This window comes from Kryptolebias marmoratus, linkage group LG3 (genome assembly GCF_001649575.2).
Source record: "Kryptolebias marmoratus isolate JLee-2015 linkage group LG3, ASM164957v2, whole genome shotgun sequence".
Lineage (NCBI taxonomy): Eukaryota > Metazoa > Chordata > Actinopteri > Cyprinodontiformes > Rivulidae > Kryptolebias > Kryptolebias marmoratus.
Window position 1 is genome coordinate 16,941,588 of NC_051432.1, and position 19,858 is coordinate 16,961,445.

General features: G+C 40.2%; 1 protein-coding gene across 3 annotated transcripts in view; it reads left to right on the forward strand.

The window, feature by feature from the left end:
• LOC108230528 (protein sidekick-1) overlaps window positions 1-19,858 on the forward strand; it is a 260,584-nt gene that overhangs the window by 195,134 nt on the left and 45,592 nt on the right. For all 3 annotated transcript variants that reach the window (XM_037974788.1, XM_017406846.2, XM_017406872.2), the window contains 6 exons: window positions 6,405-6,545; window positions 10,499-10,680; window positions 13,550-13,665; window positions 16,665-16,860; window positions 17,749-17,847; window positions 19,437-19,628. In XM_037974788.1, the coding sequence (XP_037830716.1) occupies window positions 6,405-6,545; window positions 10,499-10,680; window positions 13,550-13,665; window positions 16,665-16,860; window positions 17,749-17,847; window positions 19,437-19,628 (926 nt within the window). The remainder of the gene's footprint in view (window positions 1-6,404; window positions 6,546-10,498; window positions 10,681-13,549; window positions 13,666-16,664; window positions 16,861-17,748; window positions 17,848-19,436; window positions 19,629-19,858) is intronic.

Sequence of the window (19,858 nt, forward strand, 5' to 3'; positions counted from 1 at the left end):
GTGTGAGAAGTGGACCTAAGCTTAAAGCATGAAAGGGCAATCGAAGTTGAAAAGCGTTACTCCTGAAAGTCTCACCGGAAGACTCTCACTTTTAAAGTCTTGTGTGTTACAGATGCTCAGACTTGTCATTCACACTCACGCCATTAACAACTATAAAAAAAAAAAGCATTAGCAGATGAAAAATTATATTTTGATCTTCAGGCAATGTAACACTTAAAGCGTACACTCGGGTCTTTTTGCTTTCACTCATGTTTTTTAAATCCTGCTATTCTGTCAGAACCAAAACGCATTAGACACTAAAAGTGGAAATGTGAAAAGGGTTTTGTGTCGCTAACCTTGTCTGTCACGCACACACATTGTAAATTAAACTAGTATTTTTTGAAGGAATGCATCTCTAGCGCTGCCTTGCATGCAGAAGTTTAGCACATAGATTTTGTGTGATTTCTTATCACTCATTTGAAAGGGATGACTCTCAGCTACTACCACACCAAGTTTTAGGTCAATATTGTAAACTTGACTGAGTTTTAGTTGTTTAAATGTTTGCTAAGTTTAATTAGTTGTGGCAGCTATCATGAGTACGGTTGACTCCAAAAGTTAGTTAGTTGTAGATGTACAACCAGTGATTACTTTATGAAAGTTTTATTGAAATCCATCGTCTAGTTCATGCACCCGTACACACACACAAACACAAAAATAATATTATCACTCACCTTTCATGGTGATAAAAGGCAATAAAAAATACTTCAGAAGCATTCTTAGGAAATTTATTTTTGATAGACCTTTCCCAGGAGTTTCTGTTCAAAATGGTAATTCTGGCCACAGTGAGCGTTATATTTACTTTCTACTCTGAAACAAATAGAACAAATACAGCCCTTTCCTCAACACTTATAAGACACAGACTAAATCATTAACATGTTCAGAGGAGATGTAAAAAGGTGTACAATAAAGGCTCAGATACTGACAGTTAATTAAAAATCAGAAAAAGCTAAAGGGCCAGAGAGCACTGAGAGGAGATAAGGATCAGATATTGACTGAGTCAAGGTTAAGGTGTGTGTGTGTGTGTGTGTGTGTGTGTGTGTGTGACGGTTCTTCTCTGTCTAATAAAGATATAATCCCACATGTTGTTACGTGTGCGCTCTTATATAGGATAAAACCACGATGGAACCTTTACATTGTACTTTTATAAAGTCATTTTACACTTAAACGTCTCTTTATAGGTAATGATAAACTCACAAGTGAAGTAGTGACACTCGGTGTGTGCTGCGCTGCTCTGGCTCACACAATAAGTACTTAAATCAAAACTTCACACGCCTTGAAGGAATATGTATTACATTGTTGAGAAGTGATGGCGTTATAACTCTTTTGGTTAAATCTTGAAAATAGCATTGTGCTTGATCTTGCATCATCTCGTGAAATCTCATGCAATCTGTTAGTTCTCAGAGTATGTGTTGTTAGTGCCGTTTAGCTATGACCACCAAATTATAGTACAGTGTCTGTAAAGTTAACAGAGTTATAGCCTTTTTTGTGTTGCCTAAGGTTGATGAGCTGCGGACATCTTGAATTGCAAAGGTTAATCAGTTGTAGATGTACATACAGTGATTACTTAAGAAATTGGTTAAAATCCGTTCGGTGGTTCATGAGATAATTTGCTGACAAACAAATCAGGCTGACTCCAGCAGATAATGCCAAAGTTCAGAAAAAGATGTTGTGCAATGTGTAGCGCTCAGAGTACGTGTTGGGGATGACTCTCAGCTGACACACCAAATGTTAGCTCAATATTTGTAACACTGACTGAGTTACAGAATCCTAAAAGTTTCAAACAAAGCAAACAAACTTCTTTTTTTTGCTTGTGTAGGAGTTTTGCTTCTCCTTCAAAATGTCCACGGCAGTGATAATAAATCAATAATAAATGATGAGTTGTTAGGGGCCTGAACCACACAGCAGCTGGTTCTGAACCAGTCAGGAGGAAGAACTCATGAAGATCGTCCCTTTCACTCACGTCACAGACACTTATGAACCAGTTAATAATTAATGTAGTTCATTCTCTGTTCTTTGGTAACTTTGTCATCATGCACCAGATGGTTTGAAGTTAAGGAATGTTGAAAAACTAAACTTAATAATGATTGATTCCTCAGAAATCCGGACGTTTTGCTTTATGTGAAAGTAAATACATATTGCGACTTTTCTTTACCGCTTATGATCTCTCATTGTTCATAAAAACAACTTTATTTCCCCCAAACTGGTAATAATAAACTGATAGATTCTTTGATGTAGTGGCTCAGCAGCCATCCCAGTCTTTTTTATGTTTTCCTATGAATTTATTTTTTTATCTAAAATGTGTATACTTTTAGAGCCTTCATTATTTATGATATGCAGCAAAAATATATTTATCATTGATCAGAGATATGCTATTACTGAAAAGGCAGCCGTAAAGCACACAAGCAGCAGCAAATGTTCTCTGCAGCTGGTTTTGATTTATTGTGAGAGTATGCTCAAAGTATCCCTATTTTTGCCTGACGGAGCCTCTTTAGAGTGTCATCCTTCTCCATTTGTGCATTTTTTTCCCTAACCTCCGGCAAAACTGTGCAACATTTAAAGAGACAAGAATTTAAGTGTCAAACAAGACAAAAATAAGCTAATCTATTCAGCTGGTTTGTATCGAGTCACGTCACACCTGTTTTCAATCTCCGTCTCGCACTGGATCTGTGTTGCTCTCAATTCGCATCACTCAACTTTCTGCTCCTGCTGGATCCGAACTGTTCTGTTGTGTTTGAATAGGAGCAGATTTAACATCCCAGTAACACCATTAAATTTTAGAGTTTGGGTTTAGAGGCGGGAGAGAAAGAAACCCAGCAGGCATTAAACTGCTGAGAATGACACAGATAGAAACCTTCTTCTAATTCCCACAGCATAGGCAATAATACACACACACACGCACATTTTCCCTCACAGACCAGAGAATATGAAGAGTTCCTGGAGGAAATGTCCTCTTTTCTATAACAACAAGGGACAGAGAAAGTGTGTCGCACAGCGTTAGGTTTTGGACTTTTGTTTGGTTGCGGCGCACGCACGCTTCAGTGTTTTTAGATGTTTGGGAGGATGTGAGGTTTTGTAACGGCAGGGTGTTTTGGACATATATATTTAATCTTCTTTATGAAGTCCTCATGCTGAACCTTCCGTAAAATATTTACTGGTGAGTAGCTGAGAAGGAATTAAGGCAATTTATGGGGATTTCTTTCCTACCAAGTATGTCAGTGTGCATTTGTGTGTTTTATTTGCTGTTACATAGTAAATGCTTCTTTTTTATTACTGTATGGATATGAGTGTTTGTGTGGTATGATTTTGTGTATATGTATTACTAAGTATCATCAATTACAGTCAAAAGCAGCGACATAATTGAGGATTATATATACCCGATTTCCAGGCAGCTACCTTAAAGCCCATCTCGTTCACTCAAGGCCCATTAGTCAGTGTGTGTTTCTGTGTGCGTGCGTGCATGCGTGCGTGCGCGCGTGTGTGTGTGTGTGCTCATATGCCCGCAGCACCTGGTGTCTGACAGTGCCTAACCTAATGGAAGTAAAGCACAGCTGTAAAACCACTGGCCTGTGCTCTATATCCGCCTGCGTGAGTGTCTAGCTAACAGCTTTCACACCCCTGCCTTCACACAAACACACATACAGATGCGCGTACTCATTTACAGACGCGTACAGTTTCGGACACACAAATACAGGGAGTCATATCACAGCTAATGGTTCAATAGCTTATAGAGAATAATTCAGAGAGAAATGGGGCACAGACGGGGAAGTGAGAGGGGTTTCAGGGACAAGGTAATGTAAATCTCCAGACATAATCCACGAATGGGAAAAGACCATCGGATATAGTAGTTTGTCTTAAGCTGGGAGACATTTTGTGTGTGTGTGTGTGTGTTAGCACACACACACACACACATGGCTCTGATTATATTTGCTGAGCTGCTTACTGCAAAGCCAGAGGCTGACCAGCTCAGCCCGTGTGCTTTACCAAGTCGTGCGAAGGCCTGGAGCTTTAATCACGGGTGAAGTTTGAGGGTAAAGAAGGAGAAAGGAAGACGAGCAAAAGATAGAAAGATGAAATAATTGAGGCCAAAGGACATGGTAAATGAAAGGGGGAAGTTTGCAGATTGGGAGGGGAAAAAATGGAGAAGTGATACAAAATGTCAAAGTAAAGATGAGGAGATGGGTCTTAGAGACGGAGGCAGGGCAAAGGGAGTGGAGCATTATACTGTCTCCCTGGAAATAAAAAGACAAGGTCTTTGCTCATTTCATACTAGTAGTGATTTAACTAACTTCTGCTGCCACACTGCATAGCTCGTCTGCTGTGGGAGCTCTGATTGGGTTGAGGTTAAGAGAAAAACTGCCCAGATGTAACATGAATAAGCCACTAAAACTTTCTGACCCATCAAAACCTGGACTCAAGACTCCTGAAGGTGTCCTGTGTTATTTGGCTACAAGGTGGCAGCGGCAGGTTGCTAAGTCCTATACAAAATAAAGTGAGATCTTCATAAAAAAAAAGCTACCTTACTCAGAAACCTGGATATTCACATGATATAAAAGGAAAGATTTATTAAGCCAGGTTACTTCACCACACAGCCCACAGTCCTGCTGTGACACTCATATTCCTGTTATTGCTCTTTTTGGGAATAAACGCTTGTGAGTATGGGCTCTCAGCCTCAAACACAACAAGCTGTGCTGCTCCTTGTTTGAACACTGTAATTGTGACTTCTGCTAATGGAAGTTCAGCTGAAACACAGCCTGGGATCACAGAATCCATTGTGCTTCTTGAGGTGCTCGGCTAGCTGAGGGGCAAACAAACTGCAGCACAGCATTAATGCTGCTCACAAACAGGCAGGTGTCCTGTATTTGATGGTGTGGCTGGTGTCCAGGCTGTCTCCAGATCCATTTACTGCAGCTTACTTAACCAGCATCACCTGGCATTGTCCCCTGAATTAATCAGAAAGCCAAGCCTTTCTACCACAGGCACGTATCTAATTTTTAAATTCTCAGCAGCTGGTCAAAAGCTGTGGCTGCTCTTTATTCTGACACTGGTTCATCAGTCCTCCCACCTGGGACCACTTTTAATCAGTGTTAACAGCTTTCCACTACAAAACTTTGTGGAAAAATTGCTCTTGCAAATGTCACACAAAATTTTACTTTCAGTTGTTTTTTTTATTTTTTTTATATAACTCAAGGGGTCTCCTTTGAGGCCATTAAACTCACCTGTTGGCTGGTGCAGTTTTGGTTATACAAGAAATTAAATATTTTCATGTGTCAGTGGTCTAAATATGTTTAATCTGTATCAGTGCAACATAAAAAAGACCTTAAAGTTAAGTTGCAATAAATTATATTTCCTTTGTATTTTGTTAATTTAATAATGGCTGTTCACAGGGATTTGAATTTGTTAAGGGCAAAACACTGTTGGTGTATGACGCTCGCCAAAAATTACCCCTCCAGTATTTTCAGTGATGGCCGACGACTGACACTCTGTCGCTATTATTGAAGCGTCACCAATCCTAAAAAAAAAACTAATCACTCCCTGCTTGGATATCTAGTTCCCATAGCAGCATTTTTATATGCTTTTATTGCCAGTTCTTCTTTTCTTGTTTAGTTTTAGCGACGCGTCACATCAGAAGTTTAAAAATGGGTGAGGGGGAAAAAATCAATTGCGGTTGAAAAGCTTCCAGAGATATATGATCCCAGTTCTCATCATTGTAAAAACTCTGACAAAAAAAGATAATGTCTGGTGAGCCTTTGTTTAAGAGACTAGTTATTCTGGTGAGAAAGAAAAAAAAAGTAAGCTTATATTTTGAAGCTCATCTGTGTAATTATAGCCACTTCAGCTTGATGCATCATATCTGTGAATGTTTTAATGGCGTTAATTGACGCTCTTCCTTCCCTTGTGTTTTTGGCTTTAAAAATCTGTTTCCTTTTTCTTTTTATTGTTTTAATCTTTGTTTTATGTTTGATGGTTGGTGTAAGTTGTGAAGCACTTTGGGCTGTTGTTTTAAATGTGATATACAAATAAATTTGACATTTGACATTCCTCTAATCTGCCAGTAAATGCAACACAGGAGCAATTTAACTCCATATTCTATTTCATTTTCCTACAAAAAAGATCATTTACAGACAGTCTGACCATCAAATAAGAGCAGATAAAACTAAAGAATTTTTAAAAATGTATTGATTTTGTTTCCTTCTTACCATATAGGCTGTGACTGTGGTAAAAATTATTGACTTGGCAGACAGCAATGGCTACAAACTCTGGAACTGTGCCTCCTCACTATAGAACTTTAGACGGGTTTGATCCACATGAGTGTTTTCACTTGTCTCCAGCTCTTATTCTTGTCTTCTTTTGTTTCCGTGTCCTAGAATGATGCTCCGGGAGGAGGCACCCAGCGCTCCACCCAATAACATTGTGGCCAGTGGCCGCACAAACCAGTCCATCATGGTCCAGTGGCAGCCCCCTCCAGAATCAGAGCTTAACGGCGTCCTCCGAGGATACGTGCTGAGGTAAACACACTCTAAGCTTACACGCATATGTTTGACTTTCTTCAGTTGTGTTGGACAAGAAACAAAGGAAGGCTCCGTCTGTTTTCAGTATCAGTGAGAATTCTTGGCTCCGCTTTGCTTTTAGGTTTCTGTTATATTTTTACTTCTGTCATGCCAGCCTTTGTCAGAAGGACATTTTGTATATATTTGTGATAGATGTATTTCTAGCAGTTTGGTGAAAGAAAGGTTAGTTATGTAATGAAGCTTGTGATCTATTCAACAAACCAGCCAGCCTCTATTCATTCAAGAAAAAAATACTAAAATTACTTTTTAAAAAGAACCACATAGATGTAATTTATTACAGAAATGTGTGAGGTGTAATGTTACAACAAGGTATCTGAGAACAAAAATAAATTTAGTGTTTACATACTTTAGAAGTTATATCTCACCTCGATTTATGTAATGTTTTTAACAGATATTTCCTTCTTGATAGAACGGGACAGTAATTTTTTTGGTAAAAAATAAAAAAAAAGTATAATTACAGTTTGTAGCAATAGACTTTATAAAAGACAGAATCATAAATTTTTATCATTTAAAAAAGAAAATCAGGATTTACCTCCCAGGCTGTATTAAAACTTGTATTTTCACAGTAAGGTTTTCTGTTTAATTTATAATAAACAGGTAATAGATTTTGCTTTTTGCTTTTTTTTCTGGTACATTTGAAACAAAGTAAAGTTAAATATTTATTGTTTGAGAAGTGCAGAACAAGTTAACAAGTTGATTGATTTAACAAATAAAACAAAACTTTTCAAGGTATTTGAAAAGGAACAATGTTACTTTTTCTTTCATAAGAAGTTTTCAAATCTGTAGTTTATTGGGGGGGTCAGGATGGTTATTCTCTGAAGCTTAATAAGTGTTAAGTTTTTGGACCTTTGATCAGACAAATTAAAAATGTAGGCAAACTTGTTCTGGACATTTTTTTTTTTTGTATTTTCTAGGCTAAACAGTTTGATTTAAAATGATTTTTTAGAAATGATTTTGCACTGTTTGAATGTACATTGAACATTAATTAAGCCAACAGCTTACTGAAGTACTCATTCTCCTTAGTAGTTTTTGCTCTGGCTTTTCAGAAATATGCACCGTTCTGTGCCTTCATATGCAGACATGAGTGCTCTTTAATGATGCTCTTTCTGTCCTTGGTCTGCTGTCCTTCTCCACGATGCCTACCTGAAGTATGAAACACTGTGTGTAATCAAACTGTCATCAGCTGCCGCACACAGATTTGCATATAATTGCAGTAGAAGTTATCAGGTCTTTATCCTCCTTCACTGCCTCCACTTCAGAAATCAGTGAAAAACAGGAATGTGCACTTGTACGTCCGCACCGTATCATTTCAGCTTTGTAGGACTGAGCTTCCTCCTCCCCCTGCCCTCCCCTTTGAATTCTCTTTTCTTCTTGTTGTGTCAGCTGCCAGCTTCTCATTCTCTTTTTCCTATTTTCTCTATCTTTCTCGTTACCGTTAGCCCCGCTCCTCGTCCTCCTACTCCTCTTCTTCATCTCCCAGTGTGTCATGTGGAGATGGAGGGGAAATGGGGGCTATCTTCACACCTCTGCAGAAAACTGCTGTCGGGCCTCAGTGCCTCCTGACTTTGTGTGTCTGTGTTTGTGCGACTGTGTCTTATGTGTGTGTTTGTACAATATGCATGTGTGATTGAGTGCTGAGTCAGCCAGCGAATCGTTGGAACATCCCGTTACAGAGGATAGGTGTCATATTAAAACGCTGACATGGGGATTATTACTCCATTCAGCTCCATCAGATATGCACAGCACTAAAATGGTATTCCACCTCCCTGTCTAGTTGGCTCATATATTCTTTTAAGTGGGCACTTAAATCACATGTACTAGAGCGGAGGCCATAAAGGTGCACTATTTAGAGATGAAATTAAATAGTTTCTGTCTTTAGAGATTTTTAAAAGGTCTTGACATCTGCAGAAAATTCTTAGATTTTTCTCTACAAATGTTCCTTTCACAGTAAAAAATAAATGTTACAGGGGCAACCTGAGAATGAAAAAAAATGGCAGTGTGCTTACTGGGATAAAACCACACTGTACTGTGTTTAACAGGCTTGAGTTTTACGCATTCCCCCTTTTTACTCATTTAAAAAAATGTGTGAATCTAATCTAATGTAACTACCCTTCTAAGTTTTTTTTTCCCAAACTTCACATGGTTTGTTTTTCACTCATGAGTCTACAAACACTTCTCCGCAATCATAAAGCAAAAATAAGTTGTTCCAGTGATTTATCATTCATCCATTCATTATCTGCCACTTGCTCCAGATTCGGGTCACGGGGTCAGCAGCTTGAGCAGGGAACCCAGACACCTCTTTTCACAGCTCCTCTTCCGGCTCTTCCAGAAAGATTCCAAGGCATTTCCAAGCCAGCTCATAAATATAGTCACTCCAGTATGTCCTGCGTCTTCCCCAGGGTCTCCTCCCAGTTGAACATGCCCTGAACACTTCCCTAAGGAGGTGTCCAGGGATCACCCTTACTAGATGACCGAACCACCTCAACTGGCTCCTCTCGATGTGGAGGAGCAGCAGCTCTTCGGCGAGTTCCTCCCAGATAACAGAACTTTTCACCTTATCTCTAAGGCAGAACCCAGCTACCCTGCAGCAAAAGCCCATTTCGACCCCCTGTGTCCGCGATCTTGTTCTTTAAGTCACTACCTAAAGTTTGTGACCATAGGTGAGGGTAGGAATGTAGACAGACTGGTAGACAGACCGGTAAACAGACAGTTTTGCCTTGCAGTTCAGCTCCCTCATCACCGATACAGCAGAAGACGCATCAATCTGCATGTCGATCTCACGCTCCATTCTTCCGTCTCTCGTGAACAAGACCCCATACCTAAACTCCTCCACTTGAGGCAGCACCTCACTCCCAACCCAGAAAGCTCAGTCTACCTTTTTCTGACTCATATTTGGAGGTGTTGATTGTCATCCCAGCCACTTCACACTTCACTGCGAACCAATCCAGTGAGAGGTGCAGAGCACGGCACGATGACACCAACAAGACCACGTCATCTGCAAATAGCAGAGAGGAAATCCTGAAGCCACCGAACCTGACCTCTTCTTCCCTCTGGCTGCACCCAGAATTTCTGCTCATTAAAGTCATGAACAGAATCTGTTCATGATCAAGGACAGCCTTGACGAAATATGATAATATTCGTACTGAAGGTTCCTCAGGCTGCACCAATAGTGCTACAGCTAGCTGATGATGTCACTATTTGTGTTTTCAAAAGGTTCTAAGTAAATAACTATAAAATGGTAAACTGATAGCGGAGTAGGGTTTAAAAATCAGCATATGCAAGAACTGTTATGAAATTACGGTATTATGATAAGAGTTGTGTTAATGCAGTAGACATCCATTTTGGTTTTAGCCCTGTTTGATTGAGCTCTTAGCTCATCAGTCGGATCAGAATTTATCTCCGTTTCCCCAAAAGCTATCTACAACAGGTAAGATCATAATTGCGCATAACCTTTCCACAGAATCCCTCTTCAAAAGATCTGAAGCTTTAACCTCAAAGTTAACTTTCCCTCTGAACAGATCACTCATCCTGATGACTTCTTGTGTAGACAGACCGGGCCGATAAATGTAGTTAGTTATGAGTAGGAAAAGCATCAGACGGAACACTCATAATTGTTCAAAAACTTTCAGTCCTATTTTTAACTAATTTATAAAGCATTCTAAAAGTCTTGTTTGCTTTGTCTTTGTCAAGTTTTGTGATTACAAATAGAGGAATTAATCCATGTTCAGATCAGCCTGAAATATTACAGAAAAGAAAACTCATTATAGAATGTGAAAACATTCAGTTTTCATGGCCTTGTACCTCTGAGTATTTTGATTCTCAACAATTTCCATATTTCCTTTTCTCACTTGTTACAACACATTTACAAGAGCGTCTGTGTCTGTGTGCAGGTACCGTCTGGCAGGGTTGCCTGGGGACTACCAGGAGAAGAACATCAGCAGCCCAGAGACTAACTACTGTCTGCTGAAAGACCTCATCATCTGGACTCAGTACCAGATCCAGGTGGCTGCCTACACAGGAGTCGGCCTGGGCGTCTACAGCAGTCCTGTCACCGAGTACACTCTGCAGGGAGGTCAGTGAGGATGCACGGGCACATTTTCATTTCTCATTTATTGCTTTGCAAGCAAATATACCGAGAAATTCTGGGGCAATTTCAATCATCACTCCTTACAAACACTCATTGTACTGAATGTGTTCAATAAGTTTCCCATACATGTATTAAGCCTCCTCCTGCAATCCCTGCACCTTACGATAAGCTGCAGCGGGGGTACGAGCACATTTTGATGCAGCTGTGAAGAATCACACATCTGCTGTAAGTACAGTAAGACCTTCCTCTGAAGGGTGACGTAATGATGACAAGAAACCCTCCTCTCAGCTTTTTTTAATGTTTTGGCTGGTGATCAGATGACTGACAGTTACATGCAGCTGAAAAGTTGTTTCTCTGTAGCCTCAAAGGCTTCAGTATTACTCAGCTTTGAGTGGAGCCAGTTGATGCTGTTCAGACTTATATTTAAGTTGCCCCAGAGGCATCTCCCTTGCAGGCAAAGCAGCTTCAGTCAACTGGGAGGAGAACCTGAGGGCGACCCAGGATGTGCTAAAGGGACTGCAGTTCATCTTCCATCTGGATAACAAGCAGCTTGAGACGCTGCAGGATGGGGGGGATGGACCAGGGAAGGGTTTCTCTGCTGCTTCATAAATATATAATATGACAGATAATAGTGTGTTTATTGTAATAGACATGGCTGCACAGAGATATGCACCTACAGCTCTCCGAACTATAAATCAATGAAGTGGTTGTGAAAAAGGAAAGAATGTAAGAGAAGATTGTTAAGGGAGATGAGCGGATGGGGTTGTGAGGGTAAATCTTTTTTAACCACGTGCCTGTCGCATGCTGACTTTTATTCCAACACTATATTATTATTATTAAAGACGAGCAGATCCACACAATCACACACTCGCACAGACACGATCATGCACACTCAAAATTCGCAGTCATCATTACAAGAGTTCAGGACAGGTTTATGGACTCGGTAGGGGGAGTTAGGCTCATTAATTATTCTAATGTTGTTTAATAGGAGCAGCTGTGATCGATTGAACATTTTCTCCCTCTCACCGTCTCTGAGAGGATGTGACTGAACTCTGTGTTAAACTCAGATAACATTACTTTTCTTTTCTGTTCTCTCTCACAAGCAGCCTTGGTGCATACTAAGATTCCCCCAAAGGGCATAGTTTAGTGTTTTATCTGGAGCTGTGAGCTGCAAGGGGCTAAAAGCCACTCCCCGGGAGTACAGCCGGCGTGGCAGAGACTGAGAGAACATCTTTAACATCAATTAATCTTCCGTCTCTGTCTTCTCACTCTTTGGCATCATTTCTTGCACACTCTTGTGCCCTCTATTTTTCAATAGTTTTGAGTCCAGACTTTTTTCATCTATATGTGTGTGTGTGTGTGTGTGTGTGCGTCATCTGACCACTTCAGCTCAAAATATAAGCTTTAAAGGGCATTCCCATCATGCAACAGCCCGTCGGCACTCTGTGGCTTTCAAGCATCAGCATAAACCTTTTACTATGTAATCACCATGACGTGCCCACAGACTCACACGCATGGACACACGATTAACTGTCGCTACTATCTCTGTCTCTCTCTTGCTGACTTTAATGTTCATTCATCATGGATCATTTTTCCCCACTGAAATGCTGGTCTGATAGATTTCACACAACAACTAAAGAGCTACTCAAAGGGAAACACTTAAACAAAAGATAAATAAAACCAGATTAGATGGTGGTTTAGTCTTAATAAAAATGATCAGATCATTACATACGATTTCCACTATTACCCTTTGTTTTATATTTGCCTAATCTATATTTTACTGAGGTCTTATACACAACATATTTTGTAACCTTCTCATATTTCTTTGTGCTCTGTCTTTTGTCTGTCTGACTCTTTGGTAGATGATGAATGTTAAGTTTTATGCAGATTCTGCGAAGCATTTCTCTTCTATTCCGCTTTATTTTGAGCGCTTAGTTCTGCCGTTGAACTTTTTATTGTTATGTCTTTGACTCGTGATTCTGAAATGCTGTACTTCCCTCAGCATTCACAGCATACACAAATCACATTTATGAAAAATAAATGATGCAAGTGGTGAGAACCTGTTTGCCCGTCTCAGAAACGCACAACTGCTGCGGTTCTAAGAGGGAGATTTTCCGAGGCTTAAATAAACAACGCTGTTGACATCCCAGTAATGTCATCTGGGTGATCTTGGCTTGGATTTTCACACATTTAACAGAAAGCTGATTACAAGGAGGAGGCGTGAGCTCTGACAGATGAGGGCGTTTAGGAGGGAGTGAAAAGTGTTTCTAATAAAGGACGCAAGTGCAACACTCAATCATTGGAGAGCTCGTAAGTGAAAATATTAATATGGATGAAATGTCACAATTCTTTTATGAGATTCACTCTGTTTTCAATCAATAAATAAGGCTGTGGTGTGCAGTAACATCATGTGTGTAGTAAAGGCTGTGGGAGGGGTACGAGACGGCAGCTGGACTCGGGACCAATCCATTGATCCATCGTTGTGTAGAATCAGCCAGTAATAGATCACCATCCTTGTGGTTTTAAGGCATTTCAATGGTACTAATAGCTGTAACACATAAATGAAAAATACAGGATGTTAGATGTGATTATTTTGAGATATTGGGTCATTTGTAGTAAAGCACAGAAGAGAAGGCTTGACATTTAGCTTTTGCAGACTCTGCTTATATTTTTAATTTAAAAAATGAGCCAAAACTCAACATTAAATGTTGAACAATGGTGCTGTATGGGATATTTACGACAGTCAGTCGCTGCAGAAGTATATGCACCATTTTTGGTGTATCCTCTTGTTTTCTTTCTTTGCTTTTTAAGCTCATTACAGTTAAATATTATTTGTTTGTGTATCTGTGTTTAGTTCCCACGGCTCCTCCGCAGGAAGTGGAAGTTGTTGCTGTTAATTCAACCACCATCCGCTTCACGTGGAACCCTCCACCACAGCAGTTTATTAACGGCATCAACCAGGGATACAAGGTAAGCTTCTAATGATCTCTGCGTGTCGTTCCATCACTAATAACACAAACTTTCTGAAGTCAAAGAAATTAGATCTGCATTGGAAACAGTTCAGTTTTTGTTTTAATTGTTGTTTACGTTTTATAGGAAACACATCTGGTAAAAAAACACATTTATCAAAACTCAGAATGTTTTTTATTTACTCAGTGTTCCCCAGACTATTAACTTTAAGGAAGGCTGGGCTTTCAGTTTTCATAAATTTGACAATAGTCCAAAAATTATTTTGAATTAAAAAAAAACGTTCCAAAGTTCAAAACTACAATGAGTTCTTGTTGAAATAATCATTTGCTGCTAAGTCATAAAAATACATAAATAAGCAAATAAAAATTCCAAGGACTTTTAACACAGAGAGAAATTCCTCAGCTGCATGGCCTTGTTTTTGTTTACTCGTTCTCTTTGCCCAGCCAAGTCTGGGGTCAGTTCCAGGAAGAAATAATGAGTGATTGAAACCAGAGATAGAGACCATATTTGGGAGGCGGGATAATGGTTAGAATGATGAGAAAGATGAGGAATGAATTGTGTGGGTGATCTTCATGTACCAGTTCTGAAATGGGATTTATTCCCGTCTTTATTGGAGCAAGCGACCCCCAAGGAGCTGATTAACATGACAAAGAAAACGTATCACATTCTTGCTCTGCATCTCAGGGTCTGTGCAGGAGACTGTTTTACTGTGCGGATATTGTTTTCTTTGTTGGCTGATAAACACTATATGGCTTTCCATCGTTTTGATGAGGCTCTCTGTTAGATTCTGTCTCTGTAGCACAGGGTCTACCCCTCCAACCCGTGAAGCCTCTCAGTACGGCTTCACATGTGGGTGTGCATCTTTGGGAGTGCTGTGCTGGTGAAAGGCCAGTAGATAATAATATTAATTAAAAGTGGGTATGAAGCACAGGCTTGTCTCATTTCATCTCCCCCACAGATCACTGACTACATACAATACTGTTAATAATATAGCTCCAAACTCATTGCCACAAGAAGAACTATAGTCTCTTCTTACACAAGTTTAACATCTTTTCCTTGTTTGCCCTTGAAAGTGTCTTTATTCTGCAGCATTGCTAAAAACGTTTATTACCTGCCGACATATAAATTAAAGGCCTGGCATTCTCTGAAGGAATGCATATTGGCAGCTTATGATGCTTTGGTCAAACTTGTCAGTGATGTTACTTGCAATCTCATGTGATACTACAGGATTTCACAAGATGTGTTAGTGCTTGGGGGGGGGGGGGTAAACAAACTTGCCTTGCTAAAGACAAACAGAGACACACACAAACATATGCAAAAACTTTATTGCCCTTGTGCTTTCAGCGGCAGGCGATTATCAGTCAGTTTTTCAGTCACAGAGTCTGTTCTGGGCTCATCACGGCTCCGTTTGCATTCTTTAGCAATCTTAAGATTTCCATTGCAAGCTCAAGATGTTCTCACGACTATCTCAAGAAGAGACTTAAATCCTTTCAGTGGCCTTTGAAAGTGGAATAACGCAGAAACGCCTGAGGATACCAGATCACCACTCTTTTAATGCACCCAAACTTTTCTGTGCTGAAAAAGAAAAAAAAAAAGATTATAATAGAGAACCTTATTTTACCATGACAGACTTGGTGCAGTGGTGTAGCCTGAAGGCAGAAGGGAAAGCAGCCACTCAAATGTCTCATGATATCACTGGTCCTTTTTAATATAAGATGGATCTAAGTTTAGTTCGTTTTTTTATTGCAGAATTACAGGATATGAAGCAAACCGGGCAACAAAGTGGCTCATTCACAGATTTAATCCGAAACAATTTTTCTCGATTCAACTTCAATTTCATTCAAGTTTCATTTGAGAGTAAATATAGACACTTTGACCCTCTAATACATTATGCATGTGAATCCTTGCAGTGCAGTCCAGAGCTGGAAACCTTCCAGTTTTTTTATCCACTAAACAAACCTCATTCCTCACCTGCTTGTAGCCTCCTACAAAGAGAGGGTTAAGACCAGAGTCCTCATTGCTCTTGTTTTCCTGAGACAGAGATCAGAGAGCTGCTTAAAGGCTCCAAGTAAGGTTTTCTTGTCAGGTTTGGCTCTTTGTTTTGGTGTAAGATTTTACTTTTCTTGTATGATTATGGCCCGACTAGACCAAACAAGACTTGTGCAGCACTCGCTGCTCGGTTCTTTGCAAAATTGTGAAAACCAAAGCAGAAATGTTTGTTTTTCTTTGTTTTTTTTTTTACTTTACTTTTTGACCCTATTGCCACTGCAATGAAGAGTTTTCTAAACTGCTGCACACTTTAATTCTGACAAACCTGGGCTTAAACTACATTTTATGCAGTTATTTTATTTTAATATTAGGTAATATAAATATGGAAATCATATCATAATGTTGCCTGTGGGTTATCTCTCATAATGAATATGTAAGTGTAGCCTCTTCACAATTTATTTTTTTGGCTGGAGTAATAACTCCAACCACAGAGTTGTGGTTTTGAATATAAATCAAGTCCTTCTATAGTGTAAAAAAAAAAAAAAACTTTCATTAGGCTTTGAGTTGAAAAGATAATAAAAATATTGCTGTTTTTGTTCTTAGATGCACTCATGACTGACAATGTTCATGAGGTGCAATCGATAAATAAATGTTTGGAATGCAAATATCTTTTTTCCTGGAAATGAAACGTGGAAATTGCTTTGCCATTCTCACAAATTTGTTTTGCTGTTTGTTATTTTTAAACTAATTTGAAAGGATTCACCACAGCCTGTGCTGTGGCACAAATATGTTTGTTTGTTTTTATAAATTGCCAATCTGAATTATGAAAAAAAAAAAAAAAAAGGATTCCGCTGGCCTGAAGTTCCATAAAACGAAAGTAATTTGAGAAAAAAAAAAATGACAATAAGGTAACTGAGATTGACAATAAATTAGATAGCCCTACGGTATTCTGATTAGATTCATTAGATATTGTTTATGTCACCTGTCACCGTTTGTCTGATTCAACACAGCTGCTCGTCTGGCCGGAGCTGTCTCCAGAGGACGTTACCATAGTAACCATCACTCCCGACTACCCCAGCTCACGCCACACGGGGTTAGTCAGCGGGCTGAAGAAGTTCACCTGGTACTATGGCTCCACCCTCTGCTTCACCACACCTGGAGACGGCCCCTGCAGCCCTCCCAACCTGCTGCAGACACACGAGGACAGTGAGTCCTCACACACCCTATCTGACACATTAATATTACATCATGCGCTTCGGTGCGACTACAACAAGCACATAGCATAATGAAAACTTTATCAGCGTAGCCCGAGGATGATGATGAAGGTGTAACCTTGTATGATAATGAAGGTGCAGCTCTGTGTTGATTCCAGCTGTTTTTAATACGCAGCTGTGTCTGCAATACAAATTAAACACAAATCCCCCACCCCAAAACAATCTTTGTATTCTTTCACTTCCTTTTAATTCCTTTGTTTTTAGTTTCCCCGCCGCCTCCGTTCTGTCCACCGTGTCTTTTTAAAAGGGAATTGATTCCTATGTTTTCATGCGTGCTGGTATTTATAGCCCACTGTTCCATGGATAAACGTAATAGCCGCCACTCCCAGTTACAGGAGCACATGCACACAATCCCACCGTCAAATAAACACAATAGCCCACAGGCAGACAGACAAGCAATTATTAGCAACCAGCAATTATTGAGTGGGAAAAGGATATTAGAAGCCATGCGTACACACTCACATAGCCACAGCAGTGGACGGGTATTGATTGGTTGCTGGGCGTGTTGCAGGGTTAACGGTGGGTGTAATTCTTGCTTGATGATAGCTTTTTGCATGTGTGTGCGTGCATGTGATTGTGATTGTGTGTGAGTGTTATTGAATGTCTCAGATGAATAGCTTAATCGCTCTGCAGGGAGAGAGGTTAGAGAGCTATGGATGAAATGAGAAACGACAGGCCTGCGTGGGTCTGTGTGTGCTGGTCATTGCAGCAGCAATGAGAAGAGGATGTGTAAAGTGGAAATATTAAACGTACTGCTGAAGAAGTTTATATCAATATTATCTGACGTACATGTGCGTTTTATTTTTCTTCATTATCCCAGTGCCTGGACCCGTTCGCCAGCTGAGCTTCACTGAAATCTTGGACACCTCACTTCGAGTCAGCTGGGCCGAGCCTGAAGAGAAGAACGGCGTTGTCACCGGTTAGAGCTCTGCAGCATGACAGTACAAAACATAGAGCACAAGGGTTTTTAATAACCATCTATGTTTTTCTTATTTACCACTCTGTCAAGTTTTAATTAGGTTTGACTTTTAAGTCCTTCCAAGAAAACTTTAAACAATATTTGGAAAAGTTTACCCTCCATTTTCACTTAAAACACATACAGTCCTTCCCTGGTGAAAAAGTGCCATTTTAAAATTTACTAATTTGAATGAGAGTGTATTTGAGAGAACCCCTTTAAAAGGGTAATTCAGACGTTTTGAAGATGGATTCTGTGGAAAGGTTATGAACAAAGAACATCCTACCTGTTGTAGATAGCTCTTTTTATCAGCCTAAGTTTGGAGAAATAAAAAAATGAATAATTCTGACTGGTTTGATGAACTAACAGCTAGTCTGAGGGGGCCAAAGACCAAAGCGGATTGCTGCCATCTTTAAAAAAAAAACCTCATGTCTCAAAACCATTTTTACACAGCTGTCAATTTCACATTAATGGCTATTCCTGCACAAAATTTATGATACTTTATATAAATAACTGTCTAATGTGAAACTGGCAGCAATGTAAAGGTTTATAAAATAGCATTTTTATGAGCCTCTATAAAATTTTTGAATTTGGAGTTGTTTTAGGAATATAGTAATCCGCTTTGACCTTGACCATGCTCTGCTGAGCTGTTTAGACCATTCAGAATTTATTTTTCTCCAAACCGTTCAAAGAGCTGTCTACAACAAGTAACACAATCTGAACTATCCCTTTAACATTTAGTTTCTCATGTAGTCTCTGCTCAGTCTTTAATTCTTCTGTCTGACATCCAGAGACACCCCCTCTATCTCTGACATTATGGTTCTGTAACTGATTCATCATCAGCTAATTCTTTCCCTCTGCAGTTTGTCTTCTCACATTATCGCTAAAACATGCCATCTACTCACACGTCCCTTCACCCAGGGTGTTGTTTGTGTGGCACATCAGAGAAGACCCCCCTCATTTATTCTGCCTCTGCTCTTCCATGGCTCTGTCAGGCAATCATGCTGTGGAAACACAACAAGCTGCTGTGAATTAAGTGATTACATTGCATGTGTGTGTGTGTGTGTGTGTGTCTTTGTGTTGTGTTATGGCATCATGTCCAACATTCATCAGGAACTTGCACAACATCGTCACAATCACACAGCACAAGGCAGCGGTGCCTTTACAGTCAGCTTACACACTCAGAGGAGTGGGAAAATGGGTATTCAATCAAGGTCACCTTGCACATTTACTCTTTTCTCCTCAACCTGCTTTTCATCCAGCACCTGGTGAGCACAGAGATAGATGAGGGACCAGTCGCTCTCCTCAGGGCTTTGCACACAAGTGTCGCTGCTCACACACACATCTGAAGGTGGTGGAGTGTGATGCATGACTGTGAAGATGCAAAGGGACAGACAGGGATTTTGACTCTAGTTACTCCTCCCACACTCCCTCCTCCGGTTTGGCAAAGGCTCCTCTCGTTATATGTTGGTGTGTTTGTCTGTATCTGACTGCTCACGTCTGTATGCACTTTTATTAACCCAGCGTGTTCTCTACCCCCCCCCCCCCTGCAGGTTACATGGTGTGGTGGGAAATACCCAATGTAAAGTCAAGCCGCGAGGAACGCTCCTTGTCCAACTCCACGCTGCAGTGCCAGCTGACGGGCCTCACCTCCACCACGGTGTACACAATACAGGTGGCTGCGCTCACCGCTGCGGGGCAGGGCGTGGTCACGTCCTCCACCATCTCCACCGGAGTCCCACCAGGTGCTGGAAACAAACACGTGCACATGCCTCTGACAAGGGATGTTAAAAGCTGTTTTCTTCCTGTGTCTGTGTGCTCGTGAAGCAGAGTAAATATGAGTGATGAGCTCCCACGATGCCGTTGTCGTTCCTCAGGCTGATAAGTGGCTGTTACTGTGCATCCATGAATCATCACCCACACTGCAGACACACATTCGCATCCTCAGACAAAAGTTTACAGCAACTCAGGGAGA